The 13,734-nt window shown below is 30.6% G+C and overlaps 2 protein-coding genes across 2 annotated transcripts in view; both read right to left on the reverse strand.

Moving 5' to 3' along the window:
* Positions 1-255: 255 nt before the first annotated feature.
* Positions 256-8,056, reverse strand: LOC116419492. The gene is made up of 10 exons (XM_031940136.1): positions 7,569-8,056; positions 7,397-7,478; positions 6,800-6,828; positions 6,639-6,720; positions 6,490-6,534; positions 4,723-4,941; positions 2,608-2,636; positions 2,436-2,517; positions 2,288-2,332; positions 256-503 (listed from the first exon to the last, which is right to left on the reverse strand). Exons 1-10 carry the CDS (start codon positions 7,842-7,844, stop codon positions 256-258), a joined length of 1,137 nt encoding a protein of 378 aa, XP_031795996.1. The 5' UTR covers positions 7,845-8,056.
* The window catches only part of LOC116419493 (POTE ankyrin domain family member E-like), a 38,473-nt gene continuing 32,717 nt past the window's right edge, over positions 7,979-13,734 (reverse strand). The window contains exons 13-25 of the mRNA XM_031940137.1: positions 13,563-13,653; positions 10,648-10,676; positions 10,476-10,557; positions 10,329-10,373; positions 9,877-9,905; positions 9,701-9,782; positions 9,554-9,598; positions 9,112-9,140; positions 8,940-9,021; positions 8,793-8,837; positions 8,343-8,371; positions 8,168-8,249; positions 7,979-8,061 (exon numbers count right to left, since the gene is read on the reverse strand). Coding sequence (XP_031795997.1) covers positions 7,979-8,061; positions 8,168-8,249; positions 8,343-8,371; positions 8,793-8,837; positions 8,940-9,021; positions 9,112-9,140; positions 9,554-9,598; positions 9,701-9,782; positions 9,877-9,905; positions 10,329-10,373; positions 10,476-10,557; positions 10,648-10,676; positions 13,563-13,653 — 753 coding nt within the window. The remainder of the gene's footprint in view (positions 8,062-8,167; positions 8,250-8,342; positions 8,372-8,792; positions 8,838-8,939; positions 9,022-9,111; positions 9,141-9,553; positions 9,599-9,700; positions 9,783-9,876; positions 9,906-10,328; positions 10,374-10,475; positions 10,558-10,647; positions 10,677-13,562; positions 13,654-13,734) is intronic.

Raw genomic sequence — 13,734 nt, forward strand, 5'->3', positions numbered from 1 at the left:
TGAGTACACAGAAGACAATTAGAGCACAATTAGGACAGAAGTTTAAGCTAGCAGCTTTTGGTATTTGTGGAAGATGTTACAGGAATTTGAGGAGAAAATCAGACACTTGTTAGAAAGCTACCTCCTAGATCCTGGTCTAGGATCTAGAGGGAATTAACCACTTAGGGCAGTGAATTTCATTATCACATGACTTTACCATTTATTTAGCTTACCTCTACTAATAATAAAGTTTGTAATGTAACAATACAAATAAATTCAGAGTATTAACCCTATATCTTTCTTACGTTTTTGGGCTTCTTTTTCTAGAGGAGGTTCACATTGCTTCTGGGGGCCTGGATTTTCTACTTCGGGCCCACTTCCAGCTGCAACTCTTGTGGAACCTAACTTATTTAGAGTCCTGAGCAAGGATTTGCCAACATCACTCCTTTGTAAGTTTAAAATCTTGGAACTTCTGTGACTCTTATGTATCTCAGAAGTACTTGTAGAATCCCAGTTTGAACCATCTAAAAAGTAAATATTCAAGTTAAATAATATATTAGTTTTATCTACCTGACATGTTAATTTTTTTCATAGAATGTCACAAAATTTCCACCTTTTTTGTTTTTTTTTCCTTGTTTTTATTTGTGATAGTTTATCTTTCAGGTAACATGACAAAAATTCACCAACAACTGTTTTCCTAAGGAGCCTATTCTCTTTTTCGTGGATTATCAGCTCTCTTATTAAAGTCTTTCTGTGTTGTCACAAGGAGTACATTAGTGAGATTCTTGGGGAAAGGTTTTCCTTTTGCAAAAACCTTTTAAACTTATGAATATGTAGTTGAAATATGTATCTTATTTGAGTTTTCAAATTTTTTAGGATCATAAAGTAGTCTGAAACTATGATTTTTTTTAAACCTGTGATTTATTTACAGAAAAGTCTTAGTTAAGGGAAATGGAGGCTAGTACCTTCATTGCAACTTACAGACTTAGTTACCTAGTTACCACCGCAGAATTCACCTAATCGGCTGGGCTGTCCTAGCACTCATACCCAAGAACATCGGAGTGTCATCGATCACACATTGCTTATTCTTTTCCTTCTCACAATCCTAGAACTGGCCGTAGCTATGATTGAGGCCTATATCTTTACCCTATTCGTAAAGCCTGTGCTTACATGATAATTCTTAATCATATAAGCTTCCTCTAAATGCTTTAAGAGAGGACACTTTGAGGTTAAGTCACTTGCCCAGCATCACATAACTAATAGGAATCATAGATAAAACAAAAATCCATGTCGAGTTGTCTATCCTTTATTTTGAAATATTTTCCCTCAGAAAATGCTTACAATTGGCATCCTTTCAGTGAATATATATATTTTAAAAAATGAAGTAGCCTTTCTTCTATGCATGGTTTCATCATTTTTTTCTAACATGAACTACTTTCATCTGACTATAAGTTTTTCATTTCAGAATAATCTTATTTCTTGAAGATTAGACCTGAACTTGGAATATACAGTACTACTTTAGTAAAAAAAAACAAAAAAAAACAAACAAACCCAAAGTTTAAATATTTTGGGGGCCTGATTTTTCTACTCGAACTCCAACCTTTATGTGTTTAAATATTTCCTTTTAAAAGTTGACACGACTACATTTATACAAAAAATATAAATAAATAATTATGGATGAAAGGGATAATCATGCCAGAATATTTAATAAACAGTTAATTTTGGGGGTCTCTAAAGTTTATCTTTTATTTAATTATGACATCTCCATGTTATTGTCCAATAACTCTGCCACTTTTGTTTGTCTAAGTTAATACATTTATTTAGTTATTTCAGAAACCTTTTTTTCTGGCAATCACACCTATGTAATCTCCCTTTCCTACCCATTAATTAAACTTTGGTGCTCTCCCTTTACTTTTCTCAGAGCATTTTTATCTCTCTCCCTTGCCTGCTTTAATTCCAGATCTTGTAAGATACTTATCTTTTTTTGTTCTCACAGAAAGTAAATCTCTTGTCACTAACAGTTGTTTTTATCTTTGCATCTTAGAGTCAAACAGGAGACATTTGATATGATATTGGTTCATATATGATAACTTGAATTGGCAAATACATGCAATATTGGATTTATGTAAACTTTATGAAGAAAAGAGCCAAGAAGTACAAAAATGCAGTTTGAAATTAGGTGTTCAAAACACAAAATTAAAAAAAATAAACCTGAAGGCTACAAGATACGTCTTCTACTATGTGTGATTTTGTGAAAAATTCACTTATCCTCATAGTTGTAAATATAGAGAATAAAAAAGAAAATTACCATCAGTGTTTTCTGCAGCAGGTAAATCAACTTTTTCCATAAAAGCTGGAATAGAAATGAGGAGAAAGTGGGAAAAGTTAATATGAATACCGAAAAGTCCCTAAGTATATATTTTTTTCTTCCTAAATTGTGGAATTACCAACTTTACCTAATTTTCGTTTTGTCTTGACTACTTTCTCTGATTCTTGGCTTGTGGAAGGATCTTTCATTGGAAGACCACATTGACTAGGCTATGAAACAAGATAATTTAATAAAAAAAAGTTGCATAGAGAGTTTTCAGTACATATCAGAAAATAAATGAAAAGTATCAAGGTTATTACCTTCACATTACGATTTTTCCCTGGATGATCTAAGAAAAGGACAAAAGTTTTATCATCAATGATAATTAAACAACAAAATTCAATTACAATATCATGCAAAATAAATAGGTTTATTAGTTGCCAATATAGGACTTGTAGAATCCTATTCAATATTATATAACTCTTACCATGGCATTTTGCCTGACTGACTAATTAAAATTAACTGTTAACACTGGACATAAAAGAAGAAAATAATATTGGCAAATTGGAATTCACATTTCAATAAATCAGGTTTCAAGGAACTCATATACCATATTTGTACATATATCTACTCATATAAAATGCTCATCAATGACACACATAAAAGTCAGTCCTTTTAAAAATGCATAGTCAAGTTCACAAGTGGTTAAGTATCAAGTTGCTGCTGGATTCAGCAGCATTTCTTCTAAGTGATGAGAATGATTAATGCAACAGGTTTTCATGGGTGAATGGTTCCTTAATTATATCATTGTCAAAAGCAGGTAATGTAGAAACAGTAAAGTTTACATCTAAACAGTAAAGTACATAGAATTAAAATCTATAAATCACACAGTTATTACAGAATTAAAGGGCTAGAAACAAATGTTCTGAAAACATTGACTTTGATGTATATTTGTAGAATGAATAGCTAATATATTTTCATTTCTCTCCATAACTATATTATCTACTGACCAACCTATACTTCTTGTATGTGTATGTTAATCCACCTTAAAGTCCCTTGATCCATTCCAGAAAGAATGTCTATAAATGACATCTAAAGAATGATGTAAAAAAAGCTTTCCATTTGTAAAGTTATCTTAAAGGAGCAAAATTGTTTTAAATCTCTCAATGAGTAATTTAATATTATGAACTTTCTTCCACACATGTAATGTCATATTAATGGAATATTATGTTATTTACCAAGATATTGGAAATAAGTATTAGAAAATAAAATTTAAAAATTTGAACATTTATTTTGCAATATTAAATCTGTTTACATCACTCCAAAAATGTCTTTATAAGTTGTGTGTTATACTAAAATATGAAGTTAGAGAGAATGGCATCATGAAGATGGGAACAACACGACAGACTGGTAGTTGAGAATCAGGGTTAGCAACAACCCCTTCCTTCTGTTTTGTGACTAAGAAATGTTCCTTTTTGAGTCTATCTCCATGATCAGAGATATTGGACTAGTCTACTTGGGACTACAAATCAAATATCCTTGAAGAATAGATGTGTGGATGAAGATCCTAGACCATATGCATCCAAGAATAACAGATTTCCTCACACAAGAATAGAAATATCACAAGAGAACTGGATTTCTAAAGTTGATTCGTGACGGAACAGACTAATGTTTGAACTAAGTTCAGAGACAAAAATCATGGCAGTCAGAAAGAGGATAAAATCAATTTTTAAAAGACAGAATCAAACCGATATAATTTAAAAACACAGAGAAAACAATATAAATTGTAACTGTGAATCACTGACCAGGATTGTCTCAAACAAATGGGGAAATAAAATAAATGAAATCTGATTTCTTCAGTTAACTACTCTGATTAAAGTAACTAAGATGCATGGATAATATTCCAGGAGTTAATTTCAAATTCATTTTAAAAATTAGTCATCTGAGAGCTAGATAGAATATGACATAATGGAGTAGTAATTTAGTGGTGAAAAGATTAATAGAACTCTTAGAAAATCGTATGTGTCAAGGAAGTTAGCTCTAAATAATCCAAAATGACAGGGGAAAAAAAATCATTCATATATGGATTTTATTTGGGGATATTCAAACCTAAAGATTTTAGGATTTTGAAAAAAAAGTAGGAATTTACAATTAAATACACAGAAGACAGAGCACAATTAGGACACAAGTTTAAACTAGGCCCTTTCAGTATTTGTGGAAGATATTACAGGAATTAGAGGAGAAAATCAGAACACTTGTTAGAAAGCTACCTCCTAGATCCTGGTCTAGGATCTAGAGGGAATTAACCACAGGGCAGTGAATTTCATTATCACATGATTTTACCATTTATTTAGCTTACCTCTACTAATAATAAAGATTCTAATGTAACAAATTGGGCAAATAAATTCAGAGTATTAACCCTATATCTTTCTTACGTGTTTGGGCTTCTTTTTCTAGAAGAGGTTCACATTGCTTCTGGGGGCCTGGATTTTCTACTTCAGGCCCACTTCCAGCTGCAGCTCTTGTGGAACCTAACTTATTTAGAGTCCTGAGCAAGGATTTGCCAACATCACTCCTTTGTAAGTTTAAATTCTTGGAACTTCTGTGAGTCTTATGTGTCTCAGAAGTACTTGTAGAATCCCAGTTTGAACCATCTAAAAAGTAAATATTCAAGTTAAATAATATATTAGTTTTATCTACCTGACATGTTAATATTTTTCATAGAATGTCACAAAATTTCCACCTATATATTTTTTGGGTTTGTTTTTATTTGTGATAGTTTATCTTTCAGGGAACATGACAAAAATTCACCAAAAACTGTTTTCCTACTGAGCCTATTCTCTTTTTCTTGGATTATCAGCTCGCTTATCAAAATCTTTCTCTATGTGTTGTCATAAGGAGTACATTAGTAAGATCCTGGGGAAAAGTTTTTCCTTTTGCAAAAACCTTTTAAATTTAAGATACATATTTCAAATATGTATTCATATTTGTGTTTTCAAATTTTTAGGATTATAAAATAATCTGAAACACTGATTTTTTTAAAACCTGTGATTTATTTACAAAAATGTCTTAGTTAAGAAAATGGAGGGTAGTACCTTCATTGCAAATTACAGACTTAGGACACTTTGAGATTAAATCACTTGCCCAGCACCACATAGATAAAACAAAAAACCATTTGTTTAAGCTTATAGTTCAGCTGTCTGTCCATTATTTTGAAATATTTTTCCACAGAAAATGCTTACAATTGGCATTGTTTCAGTGAATATATATTTTAAAAAATGAAGTAGCCTTTCTTCTATGCATGCTTTCATCATTTTTATCTAACATGAACTATTTTCATCTGAGTATATGTTTTTCTTTTCAGAATAATCTTATTTCTTGAAGATTAGACCTGAACTTGGAATATACAGTACTAATTTAGTTAAAACAAAATACAAAAAACCCAGAGTTTATATGTTTTGGGGGCCTGATTTTTCTACTTGAATTCCAAACTTTATTAGTTTAAATATTCCCTTTTAAAAGGTGACAAGATTAAATTTAGACAAAAAGCATCAATAAATAATTGTGGATGAAAGGGATAATCATGCCACAATATTTAATAAACAGTTAATTTTGGGGTCTCTAAAGTTTCTTTATCTTTTATTTAATTATGATATTTCCATGTTATTGTCCAATAACTCTGGTCCTTTTTGTTTGTCTAATTAATAAACTTATTTATATTTACTTCAGAAACTTTTTTTTCCTGCCAAGCACACCTATGTAATCTCCCTTTCCTAACCATAAATTAAACTTTGGTGCTCTCCCTTTACTTTTCTCAGAGCATTTTTATCTCTCTCCCTTGCCTGCTTTATTCCAGATCTTGTAAGATACTTATCTTTTTTTTTTTTTTCACAGAAACTAAATCTCTTGTCACTAACAACTGTTTTTTTGTTTGCATCTTAGAGTCAAACAGGAGACACTTGATATGATATTCGTTCATGTATGATAACGAATTGGGGAACACATGCAATATTGGATTCATGTTACTTCATGAAGCAAAGAGCCAAGAAATACAAAAATGCAGTTTGAAATTGGGTGTTCAAAACACAAAATTAAAAAAATAAACCTGAAGACTACAAGATATATCTTCTATTATGTGTGATTTTGTGAAAAATTCACTTATCCTCATAGTTGTACATATAGAGAATAAAAAAGAAAATTACCATCAGTGTTTTCTGCAGCACTTAAATCAACTTTTCCCATAACTTCTGTAAGGGAAATGGGGAGAAAGTGGGAAAAGTTAATATGAATACCGAAAACTCCCTAAGTATATATTTTTTTCCTTCCTAAATTGTGGAATTATCAACTTTACCTAATTTTTGTTTTGACTTGACTACTTTCTCTGATTCTTGGCTTGTGGAAGGATCTTTCATGGGAAGACCACATTGACTAGGCTATGAAACAAGATAATTTAATAAAAAAAAGTTGCATAGAGAGTTTTCAGTACATATCAGAAAATAAATGAAAAGTTACCTTCACATTACGATTTTTCCCTGGATGATCTAAGAAAAGGACAAAAGTTTTATCATCAATGATAATTAAACAACAAAATTCAATTACAATATCATGCAAAATAAATAGGTTTATTAGTTGCCAATATAGGACTTGTAGAATCCTATTCAATATTATATGTCTTAGATGGCATTTTTCCTGACTGACTAATTAAAATTAACTGTTAACACTGGACTTAAAAGAAGAAAATAATATTGGCCCAACATGGAATTCATATTGGATTCATGTGACTTCATGAAGAAAAGAAAGGAGCCAAGGAGTACAAAAATGCAGTTTGAAATTTGGTGTTCAAAACACAAAATTAAAAAATAAACCTGAAGACTAAAAGATACGTCTTCTATTATGTGTGATTTTGTGAAAAATTCACTTATCCTCATAGTTGTAAATATAGAGAATAAAAAAGAAAATTACCATCAGTGTCTTCTGTAGCACTTAAATCAACTTTTTCCATAAAAGCTTTAATGGAAATTGGCAGAAAGTGAGAAAAGGAAATATGAATACTGAAAAGTCCCTAAGTATATTTCTTTTCCTTCTAAATTATGGAATTATCAACTTTACCTAATTTTAGTTTTGGCTTGACTACTTTTTCTGATTCTTGGCTTGTGGAAGGATCTTTCATTGGAAGACCGCATTGACTAGGCTATGAAAAAAGATAATTCAATAACAAAAAGTTGCATAGAAAGTTTTCAGTACATAGCAGAAAATAAATGAAAAGTACCAAGGTTATTACCTTCACATTAGGATTTTTCTCTGGATGATCTAAGAAAAGGACAAAAGTTTTATCATCAATGATAATTAAACAACAAAATTCAATTACAATATCATGCAAAATAAATAGGTTTATTAGTTGCCAATATAGGACTTGTAGAATCCTATTCAATATTATATAATTCTTAGATGGCATTTTGCCCGACTGACTATTAATATTAACTGTTAACACTGGACATAAAAGAAGAAAATAATATTGGCCCAACATGGAATTCACATTGGATTCATGTGACTTCATGAAGAAAAGAGCCAAGGAGTACAAAAATGCAGTTTAAAATTATGTGTTCAAAACACAAAATTAAAAAAATAACCCTGAAGACTACAAGATATGTCTTCTAATTATGTGTGATTTTGTGAAAAATTCACTTATCCTCATAGTTGTAAATATAGAGAATAAAAAAGAACATCACCATCAGTGTCTTCTGCAGCACTTAAATCAACGTTTTCCATAAAAGCTGTAATGGAAATGGGAAGAAAGTGAGAAAAGGAAATATGAATACTGAAATGTCCCTAATTATATATATTTCTTTTCTTCCTAAATTATGGAATTATCAACTTTACCTAATTTTCGTTTTGACTTGACATTTTTCTCTAATTCTTGCCTTGTGGAAAAATCTTTCATTGGAAGACCACATTGATTAGGCTAGGAAACAAGATAATTTAATAAAAAAAAAAGTTGCATAGAAAGTTTTCAGTACATAATCAGAAAATAAATGAAATGTATCAAAGTTATTACCTTCACATTACGATTTTTCCCTGGATGATCTAAGAAAAGGACAAAAGTTTTATCATCAATGATAATTAAACAACAAAATTTAATTACAATATCATGCAAAATAAATAGGTTTATTAGTTGCCAATATAGGACTTGTAGAATCCTATTCAATATTATATAATTCTTAGATGGCATTTTTCCTGAGTGACTAATTAATATTAACTGTTAACACTGGACATAAAAGAAGAAAGTAATATTGGCCCAACATGGAATTCACATTGATTTCATGTGACTTCATGAAGAAAAGAGCCAAGGAGTACAAAAATGTAGTTTGAAATTATGTGTTCAAAACACAAAATTAAAAAAATAAACCTGAAGACTACAAGATACATCTTCTATTAGGTGTGATTTTGTGAAAAATTCACTTATCCTCATAGTTGTAAATATAGAGAATAAAAAAAAAAACATCACCATCAGTGTCTTCTGCAGCACTTAAATCAACTTTTTCCATAAAAGCTGTAACGGAAATGGGGAGAAAGTGGGAAAAGGAAATATGAATGCTGAAAAGTCCCTAAATATATTTCTTTTCTTCCTAAATTGTGGAATTATCAATTTTACCTAATTTTCGTTTTGGCTTGACTACTTTCTCTGATTCTTGGCTTGTGGAAGGATCTTTCATTGGAAGACCACATTGACTAGGCTATGAAACAAGATAATTCAATAAAAAAAAGTTGCATAGAAAGTTTTCAGTACATAGCAGAAAATAAATGAAAAGTATCAAGGTTATTACCTTCACATTAGGATTTTTCCCTGGATGATCTAAGAAAAGGACAAAAGTTTTATCATCAATGATAATTAAACAACAAAATTCAATTACAATATCATGCAAAATAAATAGGTTTATTAGTTGCCAATATAGGACTTGTAGAATCCTATTCAATATTATATAATTCTTAGATGGCATTTTTCCTGACTGACTATTAAAATTAAAACACTGGACCTAAAAGAAGACAATAATATTGGCCCAACATGGACATTGGATTCATGTGACTTCATGAAGAAAAGAAAGGAGCCAAGGAGTACAAAAATGCAATTTGAAATTAAGTGTTCAAAACACAAAATTAAAAAAATAAACCTGAAGAGTAAACTATATGTCTTCTATTATGTATGATTTTGTGAAAAATTCACTCATTCTCATAGTTGTAAATATAGAGAATAAAAAAGAAAATTACCATCAGTGTTTTCTGCAGCACTTAAATCAACTTTTTCCATAAAAGCTGTAATGGAAATGGGGAGAAAGTGGGAAAAGGAAATATGAATACTGAAAAGTCCCTAAGTATATTTCTTTTCTTCCTAAATTGTGGAATTATCAACTTTACCTAATTTTCGTTTTGGCTTGACTACTTTCTCTGATTCTTGGCTTGTGGAAGGATCTTTCATTGGAAGACCGCATTGACTAGGCTATGAAACAAAATAATTCAATAAAAAAAAGTTGCATAGAAAGTTTTCTTTCAATACATATCAGAAAATAAATGAAAAGTATCAAGGTTACTACCTTCACATTAGGATTTTTCTCTGGATGACCTAAGAAAAGGACAAAAGTTTTATCATCAATGATAATTAAACAACAAAATTCAATTACAATATCATGCAAAATAGGTAGGTTTATTAGTTGCCAATATAGGACTTCTAGAATCCTATTCAATATTATATAATTCTTAGATGGCATTTTTCCTGACTGAGTATTAAAATTAACTGTTAACACTGGACCTAAAAGAAGAAAGTAATATTGGCCCAACGTGGAATTCACATTGGATTCATGTGACTTCATGAAGAAAAGATAGGAGCCAAGGAGTACAAAAATGCAATTTGAAATTAAGTGTTCAAAACACAAAATTAAAAAAATAAACCTGAAGACTACAAGATACATCTTCTATTATGTGTGATTTTGTGAAAAATTCACTTATCCTCATAGTTGTAAATATAGAGAATAAAAAAGAAAATTACCATCAGTGTTTTCTGCAGCACTTAATTCAACTTTTTCCATAAAAGCTGTAATGGAAATGGGGAGAAAGTGGGAAAAGGAAATATGAATACTGAAAAGTCCCTAAATATATTTCTTTTCTTCCTAAATTGTGGAATTATCAACTTTACCTAATTTTCGTTTTGGCTTGACTACTTTCTCTGATTCTTGGCTTGTGGAAGGATCTTTCATTGGAAGACCGCATTGACTAGGCTATGAAACAAGATAATTCAATAAAAAAAAGTTGCATAGAAAGTTTTCAGTACATATCAGAAAATAAATGAAAAGTATCAAGGTTATTACCTTCACATTAGGATTTTTCCCTGAGAGATCTAAGAAAAGGACAAAAGTTTTATCATCAATGATAATTAAACAACAAAATTCAATTACAATATCATGCAAAATAAATAGGTTTATTAGTTGCCAATATAGGATTTGTAGAATCCTATTCAATATTACATAATTCTTACCATGATATTTTGCCTGACTGACTAATTAAAATCAATTGTTAATACTTAAGATAAAAGAAGAAAATAATATTGGCCCAACATGGACTTCACTTTTCAACTAAATAATATTTCAAAGAACTCATATACATATGTGTACATATACTTAACATATAAAAATGCTCGTCAATGACACACATAAAGGTTAGTCCTTTTAAAAAGTGTGTAGTCAAGTTCACAAGTGGTTAAGTATAAAGTTGCTGCTGTATTCAGCAGCATTTCTTCTAAGCGATGAGAATGATTAATGCAACAGGTTGTCATGGATGAATGATTCCTTAATTGTATCATTGTCCAAATTTGGCAGGCAATGTAGAAACAATTAAGTTTACATAGTAACCAGTAAAGTACATAGAATTAAAAACTGTAAATCACACAATTAACATAAAATTAAAAGGCTAGAAACAAATGTTCTGAATACATCTGCTTTGATGTATATTTGTAGAATAAATCGTTAATCTATTTTCATTTCTCTCCATAACTATATTATCTACTGACCAACCTATGCTTCTTGTATCTGTACGTTAATCCACCTCAAAGCCTCTTGATCCATTCCAGAAAGAATGTCTATAAATGACATCTAAGGAATGATGTAAAAAAACTTTCAATTTTTAAAATTATCTTAAAGGAAAAAAATTGTTTTAAATCTCTCAATTAGTAATTTAATACTATGAACTTCCTTCAACATATGTAATATCACGTTAATGGAATATTATGTTATTTACCAAGATATTGGAAATAAATATTAGAAAATAAAATTTAAAAATTTGAAAATTTTTTATTCACTCAACTAGGTATAGAAGACATTATCCTCCCTTCTAGATAGGGGATTGTCAAATTGTTTGATACTTTTCTAATCTGAAGTTCTTTTTTTCTTCATTCATGATGACAATCTTTTCTCATTGGGGCATACATTACTCCAATGATATGGATAGTTGGAATACATGTGCTAGTTTAATTTCCAGGAGAGAGAGATAGTCTATGCTGCTGGACATGAGCAATATTTGTCCTAATGTATGTATCTAGTTGGGGAATCTCTGAATATCTAGCAATAAAATGATGATTTTCTTGCATCTCAAAAATTATCAAAGTAGACTGTATAGAACTCAGAGAAACTGTGTAGGAAAAGCTGCTTAATCTATCAGTTTCTAGAGCATCTAGACAAATGAACTCATGCGACCTGGGGGTAATAAATATTTACACATAATTATTTTTGTTATTATTTTACATTTGTTCTGTTTTCCTTTAAGAAAATTTCAGGAAAAAAAAACAATCGCCCTTTTGTCTAAGTTGAACAAGTCTTGGGATGGATTAGCATCATGTACGTAATAGTAGATGCTCTGTTACAATAGTTGACAATGTTTATAATAAGTACTACTTTAAAATAAATCAACAAATTGATATGTTGGGAAATAATTTTCAGGAAGACTAGTAAAATATATCAAAGGTTATTAGCGTTTACATATGAGAAAATTTCCAAAAGAAGAGAGAAATTTTAACAGATAATCTGAATGGAAACAGGGCAGGACAAAATTTAGAAAAACAATCAAAATAATTTGGCTGAAAAAGAGAGTAAAGATAAGAAGTATGAAGTAAGATTCAAAAGGTACTTTTGAGTCCTACTGTCAAAGGCCTCAGAAGCCAACATTTCTTCATCTGTTAAATGTTTGTTGGCAAGTGATTCCTGCATCTGCCAGTCCCATCCTATATCTCTCTATCCACCACTTCCAGTTATTGTATTTTATCCTATGATCACCTCATTTTAATATCCTTAATCTATATAATGGATTCTAATATGCAGCAAAGTGGGCCAACAAAGACATATCAAAGTATATCCTGAGGATCTCAAAGCCTATTGAAAGAAAAGAGGTCTTTGCTTGCTTTCTCTTCCTAGTTCCAATATTCTAGCACTTGTCTTCTCCCATCTCTGTTTCTCACTTCCTGTTGCCTATTATTTTTTCAGTTTTAAAAAATCACTTTTGTCACCATTTACTGACTTCAGTCTATAGAATATCACGTTATAAAGGTAGGAACAGAAACAAAATAATGCCTTTAGTAAGCAGATTTTTAAGGTTTTGAAAAATGAAGTTTATGACAGTTTTTTCATTTTTCATTTTATCTGATAGCCATGAAATAAATAAACCAAAAGGTTCAGAATAAGGGGATAAGAGAGACCAGTGAAGTTTGAGAGGCAGCCCTAGAATGAAAAGAATGAAAACCACTTTGGTTGTATGACTATGAAGAAGGTAGTTTCTATGCTCTAAGACCCTGTTTTCAATGAAATTACAGGTCAGAATTGTGTGACATGGGCACTTTCATAACGAGAAGTCATTTGTATAACCAGCTAATTAAACTGAAAAGTAGCTCATTCAATTTGCTCAAACTAAATACCATGCAAGAGCTAGATGCGTATTAACAAAGACGATTCTTAGAATCAATCCGTCACTCCACTCCATACATATCTATTTCTGTTCTCTCTCTTTGTGCAATGAACTCTTCCTCTCTCCTTCCAATACCACTTCTCTTCCTTATTTTTTCCTGCTCAGGAAAGCTTTCAGTGATACTGCTTATAGGTTCTGTGTGTAAGACTAGGACTTCATGCAATTTCTTATCATCTGTATTTTTGATGGTACCCTCATTTCCCTAGCTCTTAGGTACCATTTTTCCCTATTTTTTTTTTTAAAGAAACCTTCTATCTATATAATATAATCTTACCTTCAGGTCCCAACGAAATACTTTTGTTTATGTTTTGATTTGTGGATGCAAGATGTCTTGAAGATCCTTCCAGGAGATTTTCTACGGAACGCTGATCAGATTGAAAAAATCAACCAAAATAGTTAGTAAGCCCACTCATGAAAACACTTCTGAACCTTTGCTGCTGATAAAC

Source organism: Sarcophilus harrisii, chromosome 5 (assembly GCF_902635505.1).
Source record: "Sarcophilus harrisii chromosome 5, mSarHar1.11, whole genome shotgun sequence".
Taxonomy (NCBI): domain Eukaryota; kingdom Metazoa; phylum Chordata; class Mammalia; order Dasyuromorphia; family Dasyuridae; genus Sarcophilus; species Sarcophilus harrisii.

Bases quoted from the DNA above. Each gene is read 5' to 3' on its own strand.
- LOC116419492 (XM_031940136.1), bottom strand. From the start codon at position 7,844: ATGAAGTCACATGAATCCAATGTGAATTCCATGTTGGGCCAATATTAT. The intron at 2,637-4,722 runs GTAAGAAAGATA...TCCTTTTCTTAG, and splicing joins AGAAAAAGAAGCCCAAACAC to ATCATCCAGGGAAAAATCGT. The intron at 2,333-2,435 runs GTAAAGTTGGTA...TTTCTATTCCAG, and splicing joins CAAGACAAAACGAAAATTAG to CTTTTATGGAAAAAGTTGAT.